Below are 23,027 nucleotides of genomic sequence, written 5' to 3' on the forward strand. Positions count from 1 at the left end.
GCCAACCAGAAGCTTCCAGGACATCGTAATGGGAGCACTTCTATACATTCATGTAAAATAAGAAATTGCGCTTACTGCTGTAACGCGCATGCGCAAGTATTTAGGTGGTCCAGCTTCGACTACAGCTGACACTGACATAGTTCAGTGTATATACTAAGGGTTATATACTAAAATATGTAATGCATAATGTAGCGTGCTCTGGTAGCCTACTGATTAAGATGCATATCTCATAACTGCAACGTCTGCAGTTCAAATCTGGCTGTGGACTTTTGTTGCATGTCGCCCCCCCATCTCTCTCTCTCCCTTTATTTTTCCTGTCTTTGAACGTTCACATTTAGACCATATATCCCGGTAAAATATGGTCTAAGTGTGAACGTTCAATCAATGTCTTCAAATAGTCGGTTAAAAAAACTTTCACTTTTGAACCTGTTTTGAACGTCACCGGTGACCATAGTAATTTTTTAAACGTCTTTTCAACGGAAAAATGCTCACTGGGAAAGTATATTGTTTACTTTTCCCTCTCCTTTCCATTCTTCCTGCTGGTTTCTGCACACAGTCAGCATAGTTGGAGATATCAGCATTCGTTTTCCTCCCTTCAGACGAAGCCATTTGCTTCCATTCATTCTTGTCCAGTATGAAAAAGAAACAGAGCGACAGAATCCATCACAGTAAACCTGAAGCAAAATGTATTATTTATTTTATTATTATTATTTATACATTGATTGATTGATTGATTGATTGATTGATGTGTTTATTTGAGTGTCCTGCACCATTTATGGTACCCAGCCCATATGGGCTTACAAGACACTAGACAGCAACAACAGCCAGAATGGCCACATAACAAATCATAATATACAGTTCCACAAATTCAAAAGGAAAACATTTCAAAAACATTCAATTTCCATGACAGAAATGTCCTGTTATGTTGGATACAGTGTTCTCTGTCTTAGTTGCCACGCATTTTCTATAAATTTTGCGAAGACAAAAATCTCCTCATTAAAGAGCCAACTCAACAAATCACCTTCAGACAACCAAAACAAATCAGGTTTCTTCAACTGAATTTTTTCAAATGATTCCTCAGATCACTGTACATGGGGCAGTGAAACACAAAATGAAATTCATCCTCAACAACACCAAGATCACAGAAAACACATAAACGCAGCTCTTCAGGAAAACCTTTATATCTGCCTACCTCAGTTGCCAGTGGTAAGGTACCAGTTCTTAACTGAGCACATGAGGACCTCTGCCCTCTCTTTAAATTAAATGTTATATAAGGTTCTGTGAAGTGATCTTCTTTAATTTGAACATACATATACATTTATGGTGTCTCATTTCAAGCTAGGTTTGACACTGTAAACCTATTTTAATAACAAATAAAATCTAATTTTATGCGGAATGCATTGCAAAATGATTGGGGGAAATGTAAACTAGACGTAGACAGAAGTAAACGACCTATAGCTCTAAATGACAGCGGTGTTGCCCTTTTAAATTCCTACATCAACAACATGACAGTCAGCCAATAGTGTGGAGGTCAAAGGTCAGAGCCTCAGCATCCTTATACAGTAGATGTATGGTAGAGAAATGCGAGGAGATCGGAGCTGAGCAGCAGGGAGGTTTCAAAGGCCAAGGGATCATGAAAGTCACTCAGCACATAAATGACACAAACGTTCAATTTGAGTAAGAAAAAAATTTGCACCAAAATTGCAGCTGCATGGTTTCGATACACTCTGCCGTGTAACGAAGCTCAGTGAAGTCACCCTCGCCACGCTCACGCCCCGGCCTCCGCTTATTATTTTAATCGTGATTTATGAGTGTGATTAAAAGGCTGAGCGGGCCGATTCATCTCCGCGCTCTAAGTGGTGTTTATTGTCAGCGGGCGTGCGTTTACTTATTGATGGTTTCTGTCCCGCTGAAAAAAAGGATTTTTATTGCAGGATTTTTTTCTGTTGTCGTTTTTGCCGACCGACCGGCAATTGTTATAGATTTGAAAGCGCTCTCTCTCTCTCTCTCTCTCTCTCTCTCTCTCTCTCTCTCTCTCTCTCCGAAGTGATGTAGTGGCAGCGCTCACTAATGTCCCGCAGTATAATATCACTTACCGGTGTCTGGGGGGTTCAGGAGGGGAGAGACACTTGTCACACATCAATCCCCCTCCCACCACTGATCCACCCACTCACTCCAAAAGCCATTATCCTCTTTGCACGGCCATAAATTGTCTATTAAGTTGACCTAATGAGAAGTAAACAGTGCAAGGCTGTAGCAAAATAATAATAAAAAAAAGAGTATTATTTACTCAGTGAAAATCACAATTATAGAAATGATTGTTCTGGCTTGGGGGCGGGGGGTCGGGGGGGTCGGGGGGGGGCAGGGCTGGGACTAATCCGGTGCTGCCTCTGCAGATTTTTCAGTCAATTTTTATTTGGAGACAATCAGCCAGAATGTTTTACTTACCGAGGGAGCGCTTGATGCACAATTACCGCTTGTCACAACAGATTTATACAGTAGCACTTTTTTTGGGGTCTGAGACGCGGATCCGGCTGACTGGCTTTCTCAGCGTTTGGCCGCCGGAGCGCAGAGTCCTGTCAGTGTGTAATGTGTTGTGATGCGGTCTGGACCGAGACTTGGCTCACTGAGCAGCAAATGGACTGGGCTCAGCGGATCCTCTCAGGGCCCGGGCTGCATCGTTCTGGGGGGGCTTTGTGTGAGTATTTTGGTGTGTTTGCGTCACAAAATTGTATTTCTGGAGGGTAACACTTTAGATTAGGGAATATATAACATATTAACTATTACTTATGTTTTTTTTTCCCCTCAATAATTTAATAATTTCCCTCAATAATATGTGATACTAGCACCTTATAAACCCCAAACTGAGTAAAGCATACTGAGAGCCCAATTCATGTGCAGCAACTTCCTTACTGACTGCTATAAGCAACTAATTAGGAGGGAATACTCATAGTTATTGGGCTATACATGTAGAATACAATAGGACAGAATAAGGTGCTAATAAGAGGTTTGTAATTATTAATAATGAACCAATACACTACTAAGATACATGTTAATAAGCAATTTATTAATAGTTAATATGTGTTTCCTACCATACCTTTCAGCTGTGTTATGTGTGTGTGTGTGTGTGTGTGTGTGTGTGTTTGTGTGTGTTCCTGTACTTCTATCTTTGTGAGGCTTAGGGGATGTAGAAGTACAAGGATTGTGTGTGTGTGTGTGTGTGTGTGTCTGCAAACTTGTGTGTGTGCTTGCAACACTGAGCTGAATCATAGGTGTGTGTACAGTATATACGTATGTATGGTGTTTGGAAGTGCATGTGTGCGTGTGTGTGTCTGTTGGTGTGTATGTAATTATGCGTGCATGTAATTATTGTTTGTGAGTGTGTGTTTACATATATTTGTGTGTGTATCTGTGTGTGTATGGAAATTGGTGTGTTATATGTGTCACTGAGCTGCATTAAAGGTGTGCATGTACATTTGTAGTGTCAGTGTGTTTCTGTGTGTGTGTGCATCTGTATCTGTATATGTGTGTGTGTGTGTGTGTGTGTGTGTGTGTGTGTCATTGTGTGTGTTTATGTGTGTCGATGTGTGCAGATCCGTGTGTCTGTGTCTCTGCATCTGCATTCCTGTCTGTATATTCATGACTGTATCTGTCCGTGTGTGTGTGTGTGTGTGTGTGTGTGTGTGTGTGTGTGTGTGGCCGGCTGCCTCTCTGTGTGGGAGTGTTTGATGGATATTTTCTGGGTGTCTGGGCTTCAGGCTGTGACAGTGTGGCTCCGGCTCTCGTCCCGGCCTGACACATTTCTATCGCTCACACTCATTCACTCTGACAAATCATCCTAAACTCCCCCGACAGATCCTTCTCAACCCGGGAAAAAGAAAGCACAGATGACACGGGCGCTCCGCATATTTCCTGCGTATTTCCACAAACGGCGAGACTGTTTTATCGTCGCGCAAAATCAGTCAGATAAGAAGCAGGCTCGTGCTTTGTTTGACCCCGTCACCGGCTTTTGACATCGCTTTGTAAATATGCTGCTTTTACCCTTCAGTGGAAGCATTTCGTCAGCCAGCAGCGTCTAGTTTTGAGGTTAAGGCAGAGGTGGGGACTCGAGTCACATGACTTGGACTCGAGTCGCAATTTTAATTACTTGAGACCTGCCTTGGAGCATGAAGAGAAGACTTGAGACTCGACTCGACTTGGGTTCTGGTGACTTGGGACTTGACTCTGACTTGTACTCTGATGACTTGAAAAGGTTTCTAAAGTCTTGACTTGAGATCTTGTGTTTGTGTAAATGACTCAGATTGAAAGTGATGAGATTTGTTCCAGCAGACGACTGAATTTAAATTCTGTTTTCTGAATTTGTATGGAATGATTGAATTTATTGAAGTTGAAACTGATTATAGAAATCAAACTCATGATGCTCTTACCAAGTTTTTATCCTATTAAAACCATATTGCATTGAAAGGTCCTAGATATTTAGTTTTCTTTAAGATATTAAATTGATACTGGACTCTTGATTTGTTCTGTCTTAATAATAATAATAATAATACATGACATTTATATAGCGCTTTTCTCGGTGCTCAAAGACGCTTTACAAACACAGGATAAAACAAATTTAATAGAGATATATATAAAGATAGAAATAGATGAGAAAAGGACGTATACATAGGGAGGAACAGGGGAGGGGGGAGGAGAAGAAGATTAGAGGTCAAAAGCAAGAGTGAATAGGTGGGTTTTGAGGGCTTTTTTGAAAGATGACAGAGTGTTGGCCTTTCGGATGTGGCTGGGGAGGGCGTTCCAGAGGGAGGGGGCGGCTGCAGCGAAGGCCCTGTCGCCCCAGGTCCGGTGCTTTGTCCTGATGGTTTGGAGTAGGTTAGCGTCTGCGGACCTGAGGTGACGGGTAGGGGTGTGGTGGTGGAGGAGGTCAGAGAGGTAGGGGGGGGGGGCAGGCTGTTGATGGCTTTGAAGGTGGTGAGTAATATTTTGAAGTGAATCCTGTATTTGATCGGGAGCCAGTGGAGGTCATGGAGGACAGGGGTGATGTGATCCGTGCGGCGGGTGGAGGTGAGCAAGCGGGCAGCAGAGTTTTGGACATATTGGAGTTTATTGAGGACATTGTTTGATGAGCCATATAGGATGCTGTTGCAGTAGTCGAGCCTGGATGTTATGAATGCATGTATGAGTGTTTCAGCGGCGGAGAAGGATAGAGAGGGTCGGAGACGGGCGATGTTCCTAAGGTGGAAAAAAGCTGTTTTTGTGATTTGGTTTACATGAGGGAGGAATGAGAGGGTGGGGTCGAGGATGATTCCAAGGTTGCGGACGTGAGTGGAGGGGGTGACAGTGGAGCCATCGATGTTGAGTGAGAAATCCTGGGTGGAGCGGGTGAGGGAGTTTGGGCCGATGATGAGGACTTCAGACTTGTTGCAGTTGAGTTTAAGGAAGTTCTTTTGCATCCATGTTTTGATGTCTTGACTTGCTGTTCTACATTTAGACTTGAGACTTGTGCCTCAAGACTTGAGACTGACTTGGGACTCGAAGTTGACTTGGTCACACCTCTGGGTTAAGGGAATGTAATGACAAGAGAATAATAAGGTGAATCCAGGTGAAAGATCCCTTATTGATTTGATAAAGGGCAGCTGTAGATGGAGGAGAGGAGACAGAAGGAGTTTTAAGCCTTGAGACAGTTGTGAAATTCATTGTGGTCCCAGTGTTTTATGCAGAAGCTACAGTAACACTTGTTGTTTCAGTGGATCTTTACTCATCCGGTCACACCAGGGTTTTGATCAGATTTTTCTTTCTTTGCTCACATTGCTTGAGCAGATATATACCATTAAAAAAACCTTATGAATATAGTGATAATCTGCAATATTTTCACATGAATAAATGTCAGTTTTGCTTCTCTCTATCGTGATGCGTTTTACATTTCCGGTTTGTTTGGAATCAATAGAAGAAGAAGAACTGGGTAGTTAGCATGAGCAGCGACAGACAGAGAAAAGAGAAACTCAAACTGCATCAACAGAGAATCCAAGCTGATTGACAGGTGATCTGTGGGAAGTGCAGTGCAGAAACACCACAGCAATGAGGCTGGGGGACAAAGATGGAGACTGAATTAAAAAGCAGAGAATCTTGCAGATCAGGCGACATCAGTGCGATGCCATTAGGCGAAAACGGAGAGGAGGAGCGGTGTAGTCTGACACACAGGATCACTGATGATGGGGAGAGTGCAACCAAATGATCGTTTTGATATATTTCCCTCCCAGCATCCCAGTCAACTTGGAAACACCCGACAAACTTCTTGCAAAGTGTTCTTCCAGTTGATCAGCACCCCGGTTTGACAGCTTCTGGTCTTCTCTCCCCCCGGCTTTGCAATCTACTAATAAAGACGAGGGAATATAACCCCCCCCCCCCCCCACACACACACACACACACACACACACACAGACTCTACAGGAGGGGAACACGCAATGCAGACACAGATTCAAATAAATACAGCCATGGGGGACAGATCAGATTTCAAAAACTGCATTGAAATGACAGATAAAACTGTAGCCGGAGTGCTTTGATTGAACTATCCAAACTCTCACTCTCTTAGCCAAAAGGTTTCTGTACAGGACCAGAAGAGGGTTCTTTAGGCTTGTACCACAGCAGAACCTTTTTGGTGCTATACTGTAAAGAACCCTGTTAGAAAAGTTATCTATCACTATTGCTCGAATGGTTCTACATAGAAGCATTTTGGTGCTATAAAGAACCATTTAAGAATGTATAAAATGCTCTAAATCAGTGGTTCTCAACCTTTTTCATATCAAGGACCCCTAATCTAGTCCACATTAGGGCCCCAGACCCCCATTTGATGAGGTTTTGTCTCTTGGAACCAAATCTGAGAATATTTTTATTGTCAGATATGATTTTGTCCAGAATTCCATGACTATCTGTATTGTAGGTAGAGAGATAACAGAGACACTATGATCAAACTAGTCATTCTTCTACATTTTCTAATTGTGTTCACTTCTTGTAAATGAAATAATGGTGAAGTTCAACAATTCATCAATTTGCTGGGGACCCCCCTGGAACCCCCTCAAGAACCCCTGGTGGTCCCCGGACCCCACGTTGAGAACCACTGCTCTAAATCAGCAGCATGAAAGAATCTTTTTTAAGCACACTGTGTTCTTTAACAGTTTTTTATTGTAACAAATCAGAGGATTCTTTGAGTCATTACGGTTCCTTGTAGAACCACTATCCGAAGCAAAGAACCCTTAGGGATTTAATAAATAAAAGTTCATTGCCAATAAAGTCTGACTGTGCAGAATTCTTTTTATTTCTGAGACACAAATCTTTCTAGCGATGCCATTGGCTGCTGGAATGTAAACAACAATTTAAAAAATGTCATTACAAAGTGACAATAATATAATTTGGATGGAGAGCTTGTGAAACTGTGATGGTCAAGAGTCTCATTAGTGATTACTACAGCAGAATAACATGGAGCTAATATCGCGATTCATTTTTCTGACCCACGATACGTATTGTCACATTTTTGAATTGTGATATTTTGAATTTCGATATATCATCCCATCCCTAAAACACAGCTGTATGGATGAATTTATCTTTATTTGAGGTTTCTTTTGTTGTAATCGGGTTGTGTTGTAACTCTGGGTCTACGTCTATGTTATGAATATATATTAGGAGCCTTTGACTTTGCATCATTTCTAATTGCAGCGTGTTTCCCGTTAATGTATTTGCTTTGGAATTCCGCAGCATGTTTCTTCTTCTGCGGCGCATTTCCGTTGTTGTATTGTGTTTTTGAAATTGCATAATACCTGAAGCTGCAGCGCGTTTCTCCTATAATGCAATATGTTTTTAAAATTATTTTTTTTTAGATTTTTTTCTTTTTTAAGATTTTTATTTCTCCTTTATTTAACCAGGTGAGTCCCACTGAGATGTTCATCTCTTTTGCAAGGGAGCCCTGGCCAAGAGAGCAGCAAACAGATGTTACAAAAATACACAAACACAAAACCACAATATAAAATTACAAGGAATACATACAAATATACAAATTACACAGTATACAATCTCAAGTAAAACAGCTACAAACTTCAGTTTTTAAAGACTGCAACAGACTTTTAAAATCACCCAGAGGGATGAAGTGATCCAGGTTTGCATCTTTCTGGAGCTGATTCCCGGACCGTGGAGCATAATAACTAAAAGCCATCTTCCCAAATTCTGTGGAAGGGCGAGGGACAGTGAAAAGTAGTAAATTTGTGATACTTGTGATATGATTGAAAAGGCGATTTAAATAGCCAGAGAGTTGCCCTATGATGGCTTTGTAGATAAAAAGCCGCTGTAGTGTGCTTGCCCCCGTTGGCCACTGTAGTTTATACATAATAGAAGCACGTGGCATGTCATTGCTTTTCTGTATAAAAGATGATGCTTCACAATAAAAGCATTTGAATCTCCACACAGAAAGGACCAAGATGGATCGAACTCAGGTCTTTTCTGCTGTGTGACAACAGTGCCGACCAACTAACCCAGTTCATCCTGTCCACGTGAGAATTTAAACTTGACACGGGAGAATTTCTCTAGGCATATATTATAACTTTTAATTGTTGGGAGTTGAGAGCTGAGTCTCTGCGTCTTCACCGGGGGATGTGGTCCTGAAAAGGTCCTGGAGCGTCCTGGAAGGCTGCTGGCTGCACACACACACACACAACTGGGACAGTGTTTATCTCAACTGCTCACTCTCTCTCTCTCTCTCTGTCTCTCTGTTTATCTCTCTTTCTCTGTCTTTCTCACTCTGTCTGTCTGTCTTTTTGTCTTTGTCTCTCGCTCACAGATGCTCTCTCTATCTGTATTTCTCTTTTCTCGCTGGTTTTTATCGGTCTAGCTCTCACTTCTGCTGTCAGGTGTACACACTCCTTTCCTATGAACTCTCTCTTTCGCTATGAGCATAAACACACACACACACACACTTTTCCTCGCTCTCTCTGTCTTTCTGTTTACCCTTTCCCCTCTCTTTTCTTTATCTGTCCATCTCTTTCTCGCTCGCTGTCACATACACACACACACACACACACACACACACACACACAGTTTCCCTCTCCCTCTCTCTTTTTCTGAGTCGCTCTCAGCCTTTGCCTGTCCATCACTTGCTTTCTCTCTGTCTCTTCTCTCTGTTTTTCCTCTTTCTCGTTTGCTCACACATGATCTGTCTCCCTCTTTTCCGCTCATATACACACACACACTCACACTCACACACACCCTCTCTCTCTCTGTTCCTTTCTCTTTTTTTCTCCCAGCATTGTTCTAGAATCACGTGCCTGCATTAGACCCTCCATCCTCACCCCCCCCCCCCCCCCCCACACCTCCAGCCAATCTCATTTTTTCAACCTAAAAGTATTTAAACTTGTTATTTCTTTTCTTCTTTTTTTTTTGTTTTCCTTTTATTGGCTGGGAGAAGGAGAAAAAAAAAAGAGCAAGAACTATTTTGGGTGAGGTCTCTATGGAAACAGTGGAGTAGCAGCAGCAGCAGGGTACAGCGGGTAGAGAGGAGGCTGCCGGCTCGGTTCGGTTCGGCTCGGCTCGGCTCAAACCACCAGCCATGCTTCGGGTTTCGGGGTGGGGGGTGGGGGGGGGGACACTCCTCCTCCTCCTCCTCCTCCTCCCTCCCAAACATCTCCTTAACGATAAAAGCCATCATTAATTCAGCCTGTCTGTCGCTGCATGTCAGACAGGCTCGTTTCTTCCAAGAGAACAAAACAAAAATACTTCTCCTTATCTTGTTTCCCCCTCTTCTTCTTCTTCGCTGTTTTTACACCAGAGATGCCAGTTTCATCTCAACGTCCCTCTCTCTCTCTCTCTCTCCCTCCACTTTTTTCTTTCTTTTTCCTTTTCTAACCAGGAATTACGCTTTATGTGTTTAGCTGACGCTCTTACCCCAGAGCGACTTGACAATGAGCGCCACAGTTGAATATGCTTCAATTCCTTGGTCGCTATACATTACAAGCAGCCAGTAGTAAGGAGTGTGAGGGGAAACTGCTGTGTAATTCCTGTAATGAATGGGTGTCTAATGTATGTAATGATGGAAGACTGCATGTAGCCGATTGGGTCTGTTTTCTGCTCTGCTGGGTCTCTTTATGTGCAGGACAAATTCAGTGGTCAAATATCTATTCTAAGTAAAGTAAAATCAAGCCATGTTTTTCACTAACAAAGAACTGTTTTACATGAGGAGAAATGAAAATAAACAAATTGCCCATTTTAAGATATATTTAAGGTGTGTGTGTGTTTGTGTGTGTGTGTGTGTGTGTGTGGGGGGGGGGGGAGGTGTTGCTTGCGTGTGTGGATGCATATTAATGAGTGAAAGTGGATATTCTATTCTATTCTGCTCTGTTCTATTCTATTCTAGTCTATTTTTGTCTAGTCTCACACACAGTCTACTCTCTCACACACAGTCTATTCTAGTCTCACACACAGTGTAATCTAGTCTAGTCTAGTCAGGTCAAGCCAAATTTTCATAAAGCATTTAGCAGTTTTATAAAACAGGTTTGTTCCAGACGGCTTCACAGAGCAGCAAAGGGCATAAATGCAATATAATATTATCATAAATGATAATACTAAGAAGAAGAAAGAAAGAAAGAAAGAAAAGGAATATAGAAAATACACTGCTAAAGGATAAAAACAAGAAAGACCACCAATTCATTCAAGATATTGGGCTAGAGATTGTGGGCGTGTGTGTATGTGTGTAAGTGGATATTCTACTTTATTCTATTCTCATCTCTCTCCTCTCTCTTCTCACCCCCCCGCCCCCCCTCCCCCTCCCTAGCTCTGCTGTACGCCACCATCTTCGGAAACGTCACCACCATCTTCCAGCAGATGTACGCCAACACCAACCGCTACCACGAGATGCTCAACAACGTGCGGGACTTCCTGAAGCTCTACCAGGTCCCCAAGGGGCTGAGCGAGCGCGTCATGGACTACATCGTCTCCACCTGGTCCATGTCCAAAGGCATCGACACGGAGAAGGTGAGACGCCCGGGGTGGCTGCAACCGAAAGGTCACAGGTTCAATCCTCGCCACTCAGCCTGTTTGCCCAATTACATCCCTATGATAAGTGTTTTTCAGTAGGATAAGAGCGTCGGCTAAATGCCTAAAATGTAAAATGAAAAGAGGATGAACAGGTTGCGCTACATTCACACTGTATACTCAATTAAGGCTGGTGCATGAAAAGTGAGAGAATTCTGTTTTCCCAGCATGAAACCGGTACATGAAGGAGACACGACTATAAACAGGACCTAGTGCAGTGGTGGAAGAAGTACTGAGATCTTTTACTTAAGTAAAAGTAGCAATACAACAATGTAAAGATACTCCATTACAAGTAAAAGTCCTGCATTCAAAATCTTACTTAAGTAAAAGTACATAAGTATTGGCAGCAAAATGTACTTAGAGTATCAAAGTAAACGTACTCATTATGCAAAGTGTCCCCATTTAAAGAGTTATATTTTTAATAAATTACTGGAATATTAATACTGATTTATTGACATACATGTACATGTAAGCAGCATTTTAAAGTTGTCAACGTGAAGCTAATCTTAACAATTTAGCTATACTTTTGGGTAGTCTAATCTATAACAATGCTATTCTATAGTTATTTTATAAAGATGATCAAATGTTTTAAATATAAAATATCGATCTGAAAAGTAACTAGTAGCCTACCTATAGCTGTGAAATAAATGTAATGGAGTAAAAAGTACAATGTAGCATAAAATGGAAATACTCAAGTAAAGTACAAGTACCTCAAAATTGTACTTAAGTACAGTTAAATGTACTTAGTTACTTTCCACCACTGACCTAGTGTCACATTGAAGCGGCTCAGTGGAAAGTAAAAGTGTCGTGGTCGGATGGATGGTGGGCGGACGGATGAGTTTGTCTTCAGTGCCGGCTACTGGAGTCAAATTTTACATTTTTAGCAAAAGGTTTTCTTATTTAACCGACCAAAGCCTTTTCCTAACCTTAACCAAGTCCTTTTACTTGCAATTAAGCCCTTAGCTGAAAATGTGTTTAATTCATGTTTTTGTCACAGAATCCAATTTGTGGTGGAGGAATGTAATTTTCACATAATCTGTGTCCAGCACAGCACGTAAATCTGTTCTTCGTGCTCATTTCACATCACGTTGGCTCAAATTGCGGCTCATACGTGATTTTTTTGGATGACTCTTCATATCTGTTCTAGGATGTAACCCATTGTAGCGGTTTGACCAAGTTTAAACCAGTCACAAGTTCGAGTCAATGTCAAACCCCACAAAGGATACATGCATTCAGAATACACATGAACCCTGGTTATTTTTTTACAACACAAACAAATTTATAATTAATTGCAAGGCAGTAGAATGAAACACACAATTTAAATAAACTCAACCACACCATCAGTTCAGTTTTCAAAGGTTATATTAGAGCGAAACGGGTAGAAGAAAAGTTCTTTATAGTTCAGTCCAGTTCCATATATTTCAGTTCAGTTTATAAAGGAACAGAAATACTCCACTCATCCCCTGGGCGCCGAAATAATTTATTTATTACGGTTGTCTCACGTGAATGTCGTATGATTTACTTATTGTCATGGCAACGCTGACAAATTCCGATTTCAGCGCTCAAGTATAAGTCGCATGTAAGTTGCATGCCTTGGGATCCGAAAATTTACCTTTTTTTTTTTTTTACAGATTTTTGCTGTTCACGCTGATTAGAAAATGTAAGATCTTGTGTCACAAATTAGTGAAAAAATGCAGAATTGGGACACATCCAGCTGCAGCGTGAATGTGTCCGAATGCCACAGAGAAATCAAATCTAATTTACGATTATTAAGCTCATTGAAAAAGACAGGCTTGTCACAAGAGCAAAATAGAAAAAAAAAAATGAAGTCAGAGGGAGAATGAGCACAGAGACACAAGCGTGAACCAGAGAACAAAACCAAAATAAAACCTTAAACCCAGTCAGTCACACACTGTGATGGCCTGACTGCCCCCCCGCCCCCCCCCCGCCTGCCCACGCCGAGCCGCCAGCTCCTGACCCGCTGCACCCAAACGCACCCGACTGCTCACTGTTGGTTGAAAGTACACAGTTTTCCTCTTGTGGTTTGTTATAAAGAAACCAACTCAACCAACCAAGTGTGGGTATTTTAACTAGGGAATAAGTTTGCAGTAAGTGACACTACAGCGTTACACCACACTTTATATAATTTCAGCCGAGCGTTCTGGTTGGCCAAAGATGCATCATAAAACGCAATGCTTATATTCTCCTCTTTTTTTGTTCTGATTTATTTATATTACTTTGGAGAAAGCTTTTCAGACGGTACATGTGTTGGTCACCGTTGTATAAAAGCCATACGATCCTTGAGGTTGTTCTTCTACTGTAATTACAGGCACTTTGCAGCTGTCGGTGCGCTTTGTGCCGGCTGCGTCACTCGTCTTCATACCTATGAATAACTCACAGTGAAGAATGCTGTCTGGGGCGCTTTGGCTAAAGTATTACCTGCGTATCTTATACTGTACATGCATATTCTCATTCCAAAGAAATGTGATTTTCTGGTTTACCTTGGTAATAACTCTCTCCACTCAAGGATCTATCCAATTCACAGCCTAAGTATTTAACACAAGTTTTGGCTGCAGTCAGAGTGTCTCCCACTGTAATACTGAGCTCCGAGGATCTACTCAACCTTATTTATGAACTAAATAATAAATATAGATTCAGTTTTCCCAAGGTGCAACGGCAATTTATTTTCAGACAGCCAGTTACTGATGTTTTTTCAATTCCTCACCTAACTGGCTCTTGACAATGTTCTTGTCCTTGTGGGAAAACCAGTAAAGCTGAGTCGTCCGCATAGAGAAAAAGATTACATTTGCAAACAGATTTCATGTCATTAATATATAACAGAAATAACAAGGGACCTAGGACGCTTCCTATTTTGACACTTCAATTTTAAGTTAAATTGATTTCTTGACCCTGCCAAGATCCTTTACATTTAGAATGAAATCTCTGTCTCCGTTAGTTTCGTACTCTAACTCAGTTGTTCCTTGGCCCAAAGCCGCTCTGTCCACTAAACTTAATGGAAATCTGTTAGAAAAACTGAGCTTTCTATCAATAGTTGTGTTCTATTTGTGTAGGAACTATTTTCTCTCAAAGCCAGACGAATCCAAAAATAACTGCTGACAGAAAGCTTGTTATTATTATTATTTTTTTTTCAAGATAACATACTGACACCGGTATGATCATACTGTGAGTGTCGTGTTTTGCAAGACAACGTTTATCATAGTTTTCAAAGACTGTGGCGTTTGCCCTGTAGGTTTCTATTGCAGTAGAGGGGGCGGCTAGAGAAGTTCTGGTTTCTACCAATAGGGATCATGATGGAAAACATGTTATTTGGGCCCAGAGAGGAGAGGAAAGGAGAGGAGGAAAGGAGAGAGGAGAGGAGAGGAGACAAGGAGAGGAGAGGAGGAGAGAGGAGAGGATATTAGGAGAGGAGAGGAGAGAGGAGAGGAGAGGAGAGGAGAGGAGACAAGGAGAGGAGAGGAGGAGAGGGGACAAGGAGAGGAGAGGAAAGGAGAGGAGAGGAGAGGAGAGGAGAGGAGAGGAGAGGAGAGGAGAGGAGAGGAGACAAGGAGAGGAGAGGAGAGGAGACAAGGAGAGGAGAGAGGAGGGGAGAGGAGACAAGGAGAGGAGAGGAGGAGAGAGGAGAAGAGGAGAGGAGACAAGGAGAGGAGAGGAGGATAGGAAAAGAGAGGAGAGGAGAGAGGAGAGGAGACATGGAGAGGAGACAAAGAGAGGAGAGGAAAGGAGGGGAGACAAGGAGAGGAAAGGAGAGGAGAGGAGAGAGGAGAGGAGAGGAGAGGAGACAAGGAGAGGAGGAGAGGAGAGGAGAGGAGATGAGACAAGGAGAGGAGGAGAGGAGAGGAGGAGAGGAGAGGAGAGGAGATGAGACAAGGAGAGGAGGAGAGGAGAGGAGAGAGGAGAGGAGACAAGGAGAGGAGAGGAGGAGGTTATAAATTCTAGTGCCAGTGCTCCATCCAGGCTCAGTCCAAACACCCACGATCCAAATTTCAAGCGACTGCTCAGCAGCAAAGGAATACCAGATTAAAAGCTAAAACTTCACACACTTACAGTATACGCTTCCACGCTATGAGTTTATTAATCCGCAGAGATGTTTTTTTTTTCCTTCTTTCTACTTCTACTTGTTACTCAAACATAAGGCCGGATCTGCATCCAAGCACAACACACACACACTTCACACTCAGTGCTGAGGCCATTTATTAGTCACTTGTTAGTCACTTACAGTGTAAGCAGCCTTCAAAGCCGTGCTGGGGAGGCGGCACGCGAGGCGAAGAGAAGAAATAATGAAAGCAAACACACATTGTAAAGCTGTTTTGGGTGTGTGTGTGTGTTCCAGATTAAAAACAGCTCAGTTCTGTTCAGCAGCAGTTTTCTTCCTCTCTCTCTGTCTCTCCTTTAATCGGTAACACTTTACAATAAGGGTACATTAATTAAGGGTTAGTTATAAGCATTAACTAACCCTTAATTAACAGTTAACTAATGTGTCTGGTAATAATTTACTAATGGTGTTCAGGTTAACTAAGGTATTAATTTATACATTATTTAATAGTTTATAAAGATGACTAGAAGAGGAGAGAGGAGAGGAGAGTAGAGGAGGAGAGAGGAGAGGAGAGGAGAGGAGAGGAGACAAGGAGTGGAGAGGAGAGGAGGAGAGGAGAGGAGAGGAGAGGAGAGGAGGAGATGAAAGGAGAAGAGAGGAGAGGAGACAAGGAGAGGAGGAAAGAAGGAGGTAACTAGGTATTAATTTATACATTATTTAATAGTTTATAAAGATGACTATTAAATAATGTATAAATGAATACCTTAGTTAACATGAACACCATTAGTAAACGATTACCAGACACATTAGTTAACTGTTAATTAAGGGTTAGTTAATGCTTATTATGCTTATTAAGCATTAACTAACCCTTAATTAATGTGCCCTTATTGTAAAGTGTTACCCCTTAATCTTTAGCCCCATTCAAACAGGACTAATATTACCAGTGATTTGTAATAATTGCGGAGATCATTAACCTGTGCGAATCTGCCATGTTTGTAAATTGTAACGCAAAAATTCCGGCACAAATTACCCACCGTTGTTTTTTTTTGGTGAAGGTAGCGGTCTATACGCAAATCAAACTCTGTCATTTTAGCCTTGATTATTTTTTTGGCACGCAATTTCTTCTTCTTCTTCTTCTTGATGCACGGTTTGTATCTCCCCCCTAACAAGACAAAATTGAGGCAGTGGTAGAATATATAGTGGAGTTTTTGAATGTATTTTCAGTGCAAACTTTGAGTTAGAATTCAGTAACTTGTAAATTGTTGACCTTATGCAACTGTATCCAGAGTCCTGGTGAGTTCAGCATATTGTGTTATCCTGTGTGGTGTGAATGTGATTCATGAAACGCAGAGGTTGGAGGGGAATTCATTAATTACATGAGATCTCCTGCATAATATTTGTCCTGTGTGAATAAGGCTTTTCTCTTTCTTTATTTCCCATCACACACACACACACACACACACACACACACACACACACACACACACACACACACACACTCGTATACTTACATATTCTGTCCCTCCACTCCCTGTCCACCTCTCATTCATTCTCACTTTCTCTTTCACATGCTCTCTCTCTCTCTCTCTCTCTCTCTCTCTCTCTCTCTCTCTCTCTCTCTCTCTCTCTCTCTCTCTCTCTCTCTCTCTCTCTCTCTCCCTGTCAAATTCAAATTCAAATAAGCTTTATTGGCATGAATAGTAATCAACCGTTATTGCCAAAGCAGAACAATAAACAATTATATATGTAGTATACATATATACATACATATATGCATATATACACGTATATACATACATTCATACACATACATACATACACGTACATAAAATATGTTAAATTTGTAAAAGAGGGTACAATTAGGCAATTCAGCAGCTCAGTTTCTATTTCCCCAGATGAACAGTGTTGACAGACTCTCAGTTCTTCTTCCATTCCTTCTTATGACGACCTTTTTCAATCTCTAGTTGATCGTCGCTGAGTCTGTACATTGTTAATGTGCGTCTCTGTTTGGGGTTTTTTACGCTTACCAGATACTGTGCTAGAGAATATTCTCTATTCAGTAAACAATAGCATTCTAATTTGTTGATGGATTTTGTTTCATTTTTCCAATTGTCAATGTAAATGGTTTTGTTTTCCTTGTCTATTGTTTTCAGAGGAGTTTTGGAGAGATGATGGAGGTCTTGGATTTTGAGGTGGCAGGTTTCTCTGATGTTTCTCAGAGGGTCTGTCTCTGGGCAGATGCTGTTACTTATAAAGGCTCTGTGATGATATGAATCAGGATCAGCTTGTGCCAAGTGAACCTGGAATTGAATTGATCTTTTTATCATGTGGAGAGAGAGAGGGAAGTTTCCCAGCTCTGCTCTACATGCATGGTTTGGACAGTTTCTGTGGACCTTGAGGATTTCCTTAGAGAATTGAAACTGAAATTTTTCTGTGGGTGTTGTGTCCCATGAGGTGTGCCTCTGGTTTATTAGAGGGCCCCACACTTCACTTCCATACATAAGGATGGGCTTAATTACATTGCTGAATAGTTTTAGCCAAATTTTAATTGGAGGATTGAATTTATTTAGTGAACTTCTAATGCTATAGTAGGCCCTGTGTGCCTTATCTGTCAGGGAATGTATTGCTTTGTCAAAGCTGCCAGACGCACTGATGATTATGCCCAAATAATTGTATTCCATTGCATGCTGAAGTGTGGTCCCTCGCACAGTGAAACTGTGTTTGGAAGCCTGTGATCTGGCCTTTTTTTTGAAATACCATAATCTTAGTCTTGTCAAGGTTGATGTCCAATGCCCAGTTTTGACAGAAGGTCTCCAGCAGTGAGAGGTTCTGCTGTAAGCCATGTTCTGTTGGGGATAATTTCTTTGCCTTGTAGATCTAATCCAGGGCTTGGGGACTGTTCGAGAATTGTGGGCAATTTATTGATGTAAATGTTGAATAGGGTAGGAGATAGGTTGCAACCCTGATGCACCCCTCTTCCTTGTTTGAAGAACTCTGTTCTTTTGTTTCCAATTTTTACACAGCACTGGTTGTCAGAATATTGACAACCAATCAACCCTGTCTCTCTCTCCCTCTCCCTCTCTCTCTCCCTCCCTGTCTCTCTCTCTCTCTCTCTCTCTCTCTCTCTCTCTCTCCCTCTCCCATTGCCCCCCCCCCACCCCCCTACCCCACCACCCCACCACCAATGCCATTTTCCAAGTTTTTTGTTGAGATAATTATACACTCTCTTGAAGAGACACAGGGCGAGTCGTGTGCCCACTTTCAGTATAAATACCTCGCAGTCAGAGCTGGGGCCAATTAGTGGATATTTTTTATCACTTTGGGAGCTGTTACACTGTACACAGTTGTCTGTTTATGTGAATACACAACCAAAAAAAGAGCACCGGCTCCCAAAAGCATCTCAGTGCTACAAATATCCTTGACTTGAAGTAGAACAAAGATGATTTCTGAAGACTTTTGTGTTGTGTTTTGATGTTTCGGAGTCGTTTAGATAATTTATTCTCTCCCCCACGGTCGATTTGTTCATATTTAACAAGGCAGGATGGTGGAGGACGGCATAATGTTTTGCTTTCCTCACAGTTTTACCTAAATTCTGCAGTTAATTAGGCTGGGTTTCATAATTTGTGTTAATGAGTTAGACAAACCGATTACAATTTACATTTTAGGCAATTTGGCAGACGCTCTTATCCAGAGGGACTCATAACGAGTGCAGCAGCAGAATAAGCTTGAATTCCTAGATCCCCAATATTACACATAACCTGTAAAACCTCCGGTTTCAAGCCCTCTGATAGCAGTGGTGGAAAAACTACTCAAATCCTTTACTTAAGTAAAAGTAACAATAGCATAATGGAAAAATACTTAATAGCAGTAAAATATACTTAAGGATCAAAAGTAAAAGTCCTCATTCTTTCAGAGTGTTAAATTATTGAAGCATTAACCTGTAAGAAGTATACTAATGTTGTCGGTCTAACTGCTCCATATACTGCTGGGGAGTTTAAACTCTAACAGTGCAACATATTTTATGAGCTCATCGTGTGTTTTGCATGTAAAACCTTATTCTACAAAGTAACTAGTAACTCCAGCTGGCGGATAAATGTAGTGGAGGAAAAAGTACAAGATTTCCCTCTGAGATGTACTGGAGGAAAAGTAGAGTCTTAAGCACAGTACTTGAGTAAATGTACTTAGTTACTTTCCACCTCTGCCTGATAGTAAGCATCCACCCTCCTGAAGTGTTATTGACACTGAATCAAAAAAGAGAATTTCCCTTTTGGGGATCAGTAGAGTGCCACAAAAAAACAGTGAAAAGGGGGTGAAAAAGCAATCAAACAGGTAAAATTCCTCCTCACTCCCTTTTATGGAAATCACTTGCCTTGGTGCTACCAGATCTGGGTCAAATACTATTTGTGAATATTTTTTTTTGCTGGAGTGAATCCTCAAACTGGCTGGGGAAACCTGGGCAGAGAGGAGGGAATTAATTAAATGTTCCCCTCTCTCTCTCTCTCTCTCACCAGCGACTGCAGCAGGCTTATACACACAGAGCTTTGGCAGAAGTCAGTTTTAGTCCGGCCAGTTTTAAGCTTGCTACACTGAGTCTGCTTCACTGTTCACTGCCCCAACCCCAGGAGGACTTGTTTGGAAAATCTACGGTCATGCAAGAGCGATGCCAAATGGAGAAACTTTCATAATGACTGATAATAATAAAATAGAATATAGAAATATAGAAATAGAATAAGTCTGATCCACATGTCTCTCTGTCCTCCAGGTCTTGTCCATCTGTCCTAAGGACATGCGGGCCGACATCTGCGTCCATCTCAACAGGAAGGTACGTATGTGTGGTTTCCTTTTCACACACAGAGACGCAACATTGGTTTCATCACAGCACTTAATGTAATAGTCTGTGATTATCCATTGAGGATGACATAAGAAGGACAGTGAAAGGGAAATGCTTGTGTGTCTTTGTGTCTTCGGCTCTGACGCAGGCCCTCGATTGTGGATCAAGGTTCTGGACTGTACTTAAAATAACTTGAGAGAGGAGAATGGAAGGTGATGGTGGTATAACTTTGGGCGGACACAAAAGCCTTTTAACAAACGCATAGACTATAAAAAAAAAAAGATGGACGTAGTGAATGTGACATCATAGGCTTCTGAAGGCCTGGAGATTGGGTTTGCAGTAGAGCTGCAACGATTAATCAATTAATCGATTAGTTGTCAGCTATTAAATTAATCGCCAACTATTTTGATAATTGATTAATCGGTTTGAGTAATTTTTTACGAAAAATAAGTCAAAATTCTCTGATTCCAGCTTCTTAAATGTGAATATTTTCTGGTTTCTTTACTCCTCTATGACAGTAAACTATCTTTGGGTTGTGGACAAAACAAGACATTTGAGGACGTCATCTTGGGCTTTGGGAAACACCGATCCACATTTTTCATCGTTTTCTGACATTTTATAGACCAAACAACTAATCGATTAATCGAGAAAACAATCGACAGATTAATCGACAATGAAAATAATCATTAGTTGCAGCCCTAGTTTGCAGACATTTTTTGGAGCCGGAGCAGCCAAAGCGAGGCTGAGGGTCGTCCACAGAGCCGCAGCGTCGTCTGCTAGTGGCCCGTAATCACCGACCTGTCGATCACTGGACAGGTGACCTGTCAAACCTCTTTTATATTTTTAGCAGAAGTTGGGTCCATTGACTTCATGGAGTTGGGCAGTTTGGAGTCTTTTTGGAGCCGGACTCTAGCGGATGTCAGAGGAACGTTGCTGCTGCTATACATATGAACAAACCCCAAAAGTTGTTAATACGTATATCTGGATGGGGTGGACTGGAGATCGGATGCAACCAGTTTTCCCCACAGCTGAGTGGGAGAACAGGTTTGGAGAGCTGTAAGTAACAGTCTGCACCATTGTGGGGAAAGTGAATCAATAAAATATGAAAACCTCCCTTCCTGAACATTCATCATACTGTATGTTAATCAACTCAGTGCCAGTCCTTGGACCATGAGGTTAGGTGGGCACTTGGCACCACTGGACACTATTGATATGGGGATCGAACCAGCAACCCCTTGACTGTTCGGCTTCTTCTCCTGACCGGTTGAGTGAGCTGTGGGTCGGCAGGTCGGTTCGGTCGGTGCCCAAAACTTTGGCAGCCCGATACTGCTGAACTGGCAATGAGCAAGGACATCTTTGGTTGTGTATCATTGATCTGTGTAACATCCTTCTCCAATGTCAGACACTGAAAAGTCACTAAAATTTGTCCTAGTACTCACTCACGATCTTCTCCTCTCTCGTCTCTTTGGTTTCTTTGGTATAAAGCATCACAGACTGGCCGGGTTGGGAAACAGGAGCGAGCTGCCTGACGTTTACTGACCTCACCTTGCAGGATTTCTGGGTTTTTCAGTTCTTGAATTTCAAACAGTTATCTCTCACTGCCATTTGGGGCTGCCAATGTGTGAAATTGGTTAGTGCAGCTTTAATAGTATATAGTATATTGGTCTCTTCTTGGGCCTCTTGGGCCTTGATGACACATAGTTGAGAGCCACTGCTGCAAAAGAGTATGTATGCTCAGTCAACTTTCCATGGATAAATAAAGGTTTAAAGGAGAATACTGCCATACTGTCATCTAGAGTTATAGCCCATTCTATCTATACCTCTAGCATTATTTACTTGTTTTTCATTGTTTTTAAAATATAAACTTTTTATATAAACGGTGACAAACCTAGCTTGAAATGAACTGCTGACCCGGCTAACAAAGACGCCCTAAATAAATAGAAATGGGTGTGATAATAAAGTTTGTAAGGCGACATGCTTTTTTCCTGGAGGAGACTCTCTTCCATTTCTTCCTGCGGCTGTCAGCTGACTGACAGGAGGCAGAGCGGAACATAATGCAGCGCTGAGATGAAAACACTCGAATCAGCTCAAAGGAATAAGGAGAAAACAGAAAGTTTGACCGAACCAAATGAAGGCTTCATGTTTCCTGTGATGGATTCTCTCGCTCTGTGGAAGTTGTTTTTCATACTGTAAAGAATGAATGGCAGCAAATGGCTTCTTCTGAAGGGAGGAAAACGAGCGCTGATATCTCCAACTATGCGGACTGTGTGCAGAAACCAGCAGGGAGAATGGAAATGAGATGGGAACCTAGATAATTGGCACAAACTTCAAAAAGGAGCCGGAGCAGCCAGGGCGAAGCCACGGGTTGACCGTGGAGCCGGCACCTGTCGATCACTGGACAGGCAACCTGTCAATCACTAGGAAAATAACCCCGTTTTATAACCGTTATATCCTGTTAATGATGCAATTATTTTGAAAATCACCATATGGACACACATTAGAAGAAGTGAAATTAGCTACTGAGACCAAAAAAAAAATAAAAAAAATGTATTGACATTATATTTTGAGTGAGAAGTTGAGCTGTGGTCCCATAGACTTGAATGGAGTTGGGCAGGATTCTTTTTGGAGCCCGGACTCTAGCGGACGTTAGAGGAACTGCAGCTTTCAGCCACTTCCTTATTGGCTTCAGAATTCACCCGTGGTTTTGGCTGCTTGGTATGGATAATAGGAAAGTGTAGGCTGAAGCCTTACTGTGGTTGACTAGCGGCTAAGTGGCTAACGGGATTGTCTATTGATTTTAAAGTATTCTGTCTTCTGTAACTAAACAAAGCAACGGATGGTGTTGAGATTCTCTTCTCTCACACTACGCAGCACAAGCTTTTAGACGATTCGCACGTTTCTGTTATTTTAGGACCTAGAAACTTACAGAAAAGACTTTGTAACCATGGAGAACGACAACGTAGAATGAACCAACTGTTGCTAGCAGCTGATCCTCCAGCAGGCAGCAGACTGTCTCATGGCAGGTTTTCACCTGTTCAGATGCAGTTTGGGACTTCACTAAAGTCTGAG

General features: G+C 41.8%; 1 protein-coding gene across 1 annotated transcript in view; it reads left to right on the forward strand.

Annotated features, from left to right (window-relative positions):
* The window catches only part of LOC139655542 (voltage-gated delayed rectifier potassium channel KCNH5-like), a 136,491-nt gene that overhangs the window by 55,770 nt on the left and 57,694 nt on the right, over positions 1-23,027 (forward strand). The window contains exons 6-7 of the mRNA XM_071532983.1: positions 10,814-11,013; positions 19,890-19,949. Coding sequence (XP_071389084.1) covers positions 10,814-11,013; positions 19,890-19,949 — 260 coding nt within the window. The remainder of the gene's footprint in view (positions 1-10,813; positions 11,014-19,889; positions 19,950-23,027) is intronic.

Source organism: Centroberyx affinis, unplaced genomic scaffold, assembly GCF_046629955.1.
Source record: "Centroberyx affinis isolate AG114_WGS23_722 - 3 ecotype Tasmania unplaced genomic scaffold, CSIRO-AGI_Caff_v1 ptg002300l_1, whole genome shotgun sequence".
In the NCBI taxonomy this organism is placed as follows: domain Eukaryota; kingdom Metazoa; phylum Chordata; class Actinopteri; order Beryciformes; family Berycidae; genus Centroberyx; species Centroberyx affinis.